A 7,535-nucleotide genomic window follows, 5' to 3' on the forward strand; every position below is an offset into this window, starting at 1 on the left:
ATCATATTATTTTAACCTTGATGTAGAAATTAGTCTTAAGATATTTTTGTATAAAAACACAACATTGTTTTAAATAAAATCAGTAACTACAAAATACTCAATCAAAGTACTTCAATAATATAATCAGTACATTTTGGTCCTTCGAGCCGGATATACCAAGAGTGCTATGATCAATAATATAATAGTACATTTTGGTCCTTCGAGCCGGATATAGCAAAATTGCTATATCAGTGTACTTCACTAATATAAAAGTACATTTTGGTCATTTGTAGATATGTTTCTGCATCCTGTATCCTACTTCCGTAAAAATTTATTTGTTTTTGCAAGTCTGTCACCTGTCCTTGGGACTTTACAAGAACTTGAGGGATTACCTGTTGATGCATTACAAGAATTCAAGCTATCATGAAAACTATTCTTTGCAGATTCTTTTTTTTCGATTTTTTGAAGTTCCGGTTCGAAATCAATTTTTATTGATATATGATCATTTTGTAATCTCATATATCGCCCATCCTGTTCCTTTAGTTCCTTAATATTCTTACCATATTCATCGCATTTATTTTTATATTCAACCACATCGGATCAGTGGACGTAGTTGCATCATCATGGAATATGGTAGTATACTTTAACTTAAACTCATTTTTCGACACAATAAAACAAGCAGATAGAATTTTAATCACAATGAGTAAGACTTGTGAAAATTTACAAACTTTTGAAGGGCAGTGTAATCGGCTTTTAGACACAATGAAACGGCAAGTTGAGAATATGAAGAACACGAATCAATATCTATTTCCACAAAATATTAAAAGATCTAAAAGAGCACTATTTGAATTCATTGGATCGCTGCAACATATCTTTTTTGGAACAATGAATGCAGATGATAGGAGGCAGATTACATATGTAAAGCAGAGAATAAACTTTTAGCTTTAGAGAATGTTGGTACACTACCATCTATTTTGTGAAGAGCATGATGCAATATTTTGACAAAATCCTCGCAGCTGAAGACAATACTGCGACGATACAGTTTAGGTTGTGAAGTAGGATTGAAGAGACTAGGATAAATATGGCCATTTGGTAACCCATATGGATAGAGGAATTTAGAAATGAGAGAGCGGCGATAAGAAGTCAAAGGTTGACCATAAGGCTCATTATAGTTGGTGAGTAATTTTTCCAGTTCAGAATGGACAAGATACTGAGGATAACCGTTGGTATAGAACCGAACAAGACAGTCAGCAAGATCTACGGAAAGGAAAGTATCGCTAGTGCGATAAAATACACGACGCAAATGAGTAGAGAGTACAGATTGCTTAACTTTAATGGATGTATGTGAAGTATAATGGGTCAAACGCATGGATTCGGTGGACTTATGATAGACATTTACTAAGAAAGCATGAGAGGATTGGAAAATACGATGATCGAGATAAGCAACACAAGGGTAAACACTATATTTGAGATCTGGTTTTTCTACAGTATAAGTTACGTCGTATCCAATGAGACGGGGAAAAGCATCCATAAAACTAGAAACAGAGAAAGAAGGCATGTAGAGGAGCACATCGTCGATATACTTCCACCAAGCTAAAACACTATGGGACAAGAACAATGGATTATAATTAAGTTCAATCTGAGCATCTAGAAATATGGTGGCCAATAAGCCAGAGGCCCCTCCACCTTGTGGTAACCCTTCGTGTTGCTGATACAAATCACCATTGAATGTGAAATAATTGGCCTTATGGAGTATAAAATCTAATATAGATTGCAACATACTGACATCGATAGGGCAAGCAGCTTTAAACCAATCCTGACCCATAAAAAACTGCAGTAAATCCCATAAAGGAGGGATGCGAGTACTTGGGTACATTTCTCGTATTGCCATTGTAACTAATACATAACCTGGACGAGGCTGCAATTGTAGTAAATGATCGGTAAGCTTATTAATGTTAGACAGATTATGACACGAAAGCTTACTCTGGAGAGCAGCAGATAAGAAAAACTGACATAGCTTGTGTAAGGGGTGAGAGTACCATTGAATGGGACTGCAAATCGGACGGACCGGATTGTCAAGCTTATGGGTCTTGATAGTTCCATATAGATAAGGGAAGGTTGGCGAGGATGATAATAACTTCTTAAGGCTAGCATTTATAGAGGAGGGATAAAGATTAGGTTTAGCAGCATGAAGACGACACAAAGGATTAACAACCTTCCGGTACTGCGCCTGAATCTTGCGAGAAAGCTGGTCCTGATCACCGATGAATATTGAACAAGCTCCAGTACTAATATAACTCTGCAATAGGTCATCAATTTTTCCAATGTAAGAATCCCTATACATTAATATAGTGGCCTTGCACTTGTCAGACTGGACCAACAATAAATCATTACGAGCCTAAAGGAATTTATGAGTAACGTTGAATAAATGCGTAAGCATGGAATGGTAAGGTGAAGGAACACGATGAGTACGCATTGCAGCCAAGAATTTTACATAATGGTCATCCATCAAAGCCTTACAATAAAGTCCCAAATCATTTTGATATTCAGTGTGATACTTGTAATACTGAGCCAGGGCTGTGTAGTAATTGGAGATGGTAGGCGGAGCAACAGGACAGTAATTGGGACCAAAACTAACCAAAATACGCATCTCTAACGGAACAGTGATTATAGTGAGATTAATAAAATCCCCAGGTATCGCACAAGGGTAAAGAGCTGGAAAGTAATTAAGAGAGGGTACAGTGGGGAAAAGCTGTGGGGACAGGGACGGAAGAGAGTTGCCCATAAATGCTGAGACAGAGGGGGCCAGACGTGATGGGATGGTAGAGGTCGTAGTGACGGGGACCGTAGAGACTATACAAGAGGCTGTATCCATGACATTCTTGGCTATGACCTGGGCAACATTATGTTTTCTAGCAACGATTTTAGCAGGAGTTTTAGTGACGCTTTTTGTGGCAAGGAGTGGTCTTGATTGTGGGTCTGTTGCTGGCTTTGGGCATGAGGCCATGAGTTTGGGATCCGTTTCTGTTCCTGATGGGACGGTTGATATGGTTGATAAAGGGGTAATGATGGGTGTTGTGTTAGCCACACATGGATGCGGACCGGCGGATATTGCGGGTCTGGATGACATCATGGAGATAACAATTGCTGATATAGAAATCCGTAAGATGTGAGCCCGATATGACGAGATGAATTAAAAAGCGGCGGCTATAATAAAAACACAACAGTGAATAAAATAGTGAATAGAGGAATGAATAGATAAATAAATAATAAGTGAATGAATAAACAGAAAGAATAAACCAAGGAAAAGAATGAGCAAATGAATGGATAAATAAATGAATGGAGGGATAAAATTGATAAACTAAGTGGATGAATAAGATAAGCAAGTAGATGGATGAGAGGAATATATAAACAAACACATAGAATAACTAAATGTATATTAACAAGTAAGAGAACATATGAGTGGATAAGCAGAGAAAAATGGATAAATGAACTAATATACAAATACAATATATAATAATATATAAATGCGAAACAGATAAACAATAATGGATGAAGAAATAAATATGTATATATATACATACATAAATAAAAACAAAAATAAAAATAAAATAAAATGATAGTAATAAAATAAATAAAACGAAATGAAAAATAGGTTATTAAATTAATGAACAAATACAGTATAAATAATAATAATAAAAAATGAGACAACAGATAAATAATAATGCATAATATATATAAGTTAAATATTTATTTTTATTAATTTAGCAAAAATTTCATGTGTTTCTTATTCAGAGGCTGAAGCAGGAGAGACCGAGCGCAATTTTGCGAAGTTAGGAGATACCGAAGCCAAACGGGACTTTTCCAGACAAACAAATGGAAATCCCGTTTGGTAGCAACCATGCGTTCGAACAACATCGCATGATTGCTCCGTTAATGAGACTAAGCACAGGGCCGGATTTCGGGGTACGCGGGAGTTAACTCCTCCCTTACTAATTTCAAACGTCCTCGTTTGGGTCCCTGTACCTAGTTTCACACACCGCATCCGCTCTCCACCTCGCAAAAAGGAACCCGACACTCCCACTTAAAGCTACCATTTTTATTGAGTTAAATACTTATTAACAATTGTTCATAAAAATAATTATAATATTAGATAATTAAATTATTGTTTATCTTATAATTTTTTTCAACTTAATTTTGATAATTTACAATTTTCTTTCCAATTTTAAAATTTTTACAAGCTTACTTAAATTTATTTATAAAATATAATTACAAAGTTAAATAACTAATTTATTGTTTAACTTATAATTTTTTCAAATTTAATTTCAATAATTTACAATTTTTTTTCCATTTAAAACTTTTACAAGCTTACTTAAATTTATTCATAAAATACAATTTATTAATTATTAATTATTAATTTTTCCAATTTAATTTCCATAAAAAATTTTTATATTATAACATTTTTTACTACAATTTTTTTATTTAGTAAGGAATTAAATATTGTTTTCTTTATTCTTACATTCATTCATTCACTCTTACTCCTTAAAATTAATTTACCACAGTTACTCTTCTTTCTTCTTCTCTTCTCTCATAACCTATCGGCTCAGAAAAACTTGAAAAACGACAACTATTAAAATTTTTATATTATTTTATATTTTCTTAAACCACGCTGTGCATTCTATAATAACTAATTACGTAGTTAATAAGGAAAAGAATAATTATTATTTTATTATAATAACTATCAATATTTTACCTTTTGGCAGCGCTATGCGCTTTATTATAAGTTAAGTAAAATATTAATAGATTTACATTATATTATTAGAGCAATTACCAATATTCTATCTTTTGGCAGCGCTATACGCTTTATTAAAAGTTAAATAAAATATTGATGGATTACCATTTATATTATTATGGTTATTATTAACATTACACAGCTCTTTGGCATGTGTCGTTGGAATTGCGAATTTTGTAAAAGTGTGCAAAATGTTTAATTTATTAAATACATGTGATTAAGAAATAAGACATGTGAGTAAGAAACAAAAATAGCTTATAAGTGAGCGGACGGTAATGGTTTTGGTTCTAAGAAAATTGCTTAAATTAAAACAAACTTTTGTTTGGTAATATTACATTGTTTTGTGTACCAAGCCGTGCGCGGTATGGGAAACCTTATTGTAGTCAAAATAGTCAAAGAATTGATTGGCTCAATCCTCGTCTAGTATGCAGAGAACACAGTTCTTTGGCAGCGCTATGCGCTTTATTAAATATTATAAGTAATTTTTTTCTTCTTATCTAATATGATTTTTGTGCACCACCCTACCAGATTCAGTTAAAACTGTTGAGTGGTGATTTTCTTTCACCTTTTCCTTCTTAAAACGCTTAGCCAATTTAGTCCCTATTCTTTTGTTTTGTTTTACATGAATCTCCTGTCCGGGTTCGTAGTCTTTAGCTTCCTCCTTATTTTTATTATGATATTTCATATCTTTTTTTGTTTATCCAATAGCCTTTCATAGTTCGCTAAACGGGTTTTTTTCATAGTCTTCTGGTCCAAAATTTAATATTCTTCCAAAAAATAAATCGACAGGTCTTTTATTTGTTACCGAATGAATGGAGTGGTTATATTCGTTCACAGCAGTCTCAACCAGTTCTGTAAAATTTTTACTTGAATCTTCCTGTTTTAGGCACCTCATGATTTCAGCAAGAGTTGAATGGAATCTCTCTACTTGTCCATTTACTTCACTTCTGTAAGGAGGGGTGGTGAAGATATTAATTTTTAAGTCATTTTCCATCATGAACCTGATTGACTGCGAATTAAAAGATTTTTCGTTATCGAAAACAACAGATTTTGGGACTCAAAAATAAAAAAGAATTTCTCTCAGCGGGTTTCTTATGTTTTCAGTACTCTTGCCATCTAACATCCTAACAACGGCGAACTTTGTAAATTTGCCGATTGCGGTAAGGATCTTCTTTTTATTGGTTGCAAAAATATCGATATGAAGAGTATGGCCAGGATGTGTTGGCATTGGGGTGGCACTTAAAACTTGATTACCAGGACGCCTATCATATTTATTTTCTTTGCATATCGTGCATTTTTTAATCACGATACGGATACGATTTAGGAATGTACTAAGGGAATGTACTAAGGAAAAATATAGATAAATAGTAACATTTTTGAGCATCCGTATCTAAATTATTAAAATAAAATATATTCATAAAAACAATAAAAGGAAAATCCCTAGTGTTGGGACTTTCGTCCTTTTTTAACCTTTTTTAAACTTTTTTTTACAAACAATAACAAAATGTAATACAGTCCAATAAAATCATATTATTTTAACCTTGATGTAGAAATTAGTCTTAAGATATTTTTGTATAAAAACACAACATTGTTTTAAATAAAATCAGTAACTACAAAATACTCAATCAAAGTACTTCAATAATATAATCAGTACATTTTGGTCCTTCGAGCCGGATATACCAAGAGTGCTATGATCAATAATATAATAGTACATTTTGGTCCTTCGAGCCGGATATAGCAAAATTGCTATATCAGTGTACTTCACTAATATAAAAGTACATTTTGGTCATTTGTAGATATGTTTCTGCATCCTGTATCCTACTTCCGTAAAAATTTATTTGTTTTTGCAAGTCTGTCACCTGTCCTTGGGACTTTACAAGAACTTGAGGGATTACCTGTTGATGCATTACAAGAATTCAAGCTATCATGAAAACTATTCTTTGCAGAATCTTTTTTTTCGATTTTTTGAAGTTCCGGTTCGAAATCAATTTTTATTGATATATGATCATTTTGTAATCTCATATATCGCCCATCCTGTTCCTTTAGTTCCTTAATATTCTTACCATATTCATCGCATTTATTTTTATATTCAACCACATCGGATCAGTGGACGTAGTTGCATCATCATGGAATATGGTAGTATACTTTAACTTAAACTCATTTTTCGACACAATAAAACAAGCAGATAGAATTTTAATCACAATGAGTAAGACTTGTGAAAATTTACAAACTTTTGAAGGGCAGTGTAATCGGCTTTTAGACACAATGAAACGGCAAGTTGAGAATATGAAGAACACGAATCAATATCTATTTCCACAAAATATTAAAAGATCTAAAAGAGCACTATTTGAATTCATTGGATCGCTGCAACATATCTTTTTTGGAACAATGAATGCAGATGATAGGAGGCAGATTACATATGTAAAGCAGAGAATAAACTTTTAGCTTTAGAGAATGTTGGTACACTACCATCTATTTTGTGAAGAGCATGATGCAATATTTTGACAAAATCCTCGCAGCTGAAGACAATACTGCGACGATACAGTTTAGGTTGTGAAGTAGGATTGAAGAGACTAGGATAAATATGGCCATTTGGTAACCCATATGGATAGAGGAATTTAGAAATGAGAGAGCGGCGATAAGAAGTCAAAGGTTGACCATAAGGCTCATTATAGTTGGTGAGTAATTTTTCCAGTTCAGAATGGACAAGATACTGAGGATAACCGTTGGTATAGAACCGAACAAGACAGTCAGCAAGATCTAC

The 7,535-nt window shown here is 33.3% G+C and overlaps 1 protein-coding gene across 1 annotated transcript; it reads right to left on the minus strand.

Moving 5' to 3' along the window:
• Positions 1–889: 889 nt before the first annotated feature.
• On the minus strand, positions 890–2,323 carry LOC119664393. Its single transcript, XM_038073895.1, has one exon. The coding sequence runs from the start codon at positions 2,321–2,323 to the stop codon at positions 890–892; it is 1,434 nt and encodes a 477-aa protein (XP_037929823.1).
• Positions 2,324–7,535: the final 5,212 nt, after the last annotated feature.

This window comes from Teleopsis dalmanni, unplaced genomic scaffold, assembly GCF_002237135.1.
Source record: "Teleopsis dalmanni isolate 2A unplaced genomic scaffold, ASM223713v2 unscaffolded_contig_1888, whole genome shotgun sequence".
NCBI classification, from domain to species: Eukaryota; Metazoa; Arthropoda; class Insecta; order Diptera; family Diopsidae; genus Teleopsis; species Teleopsis dalmanni.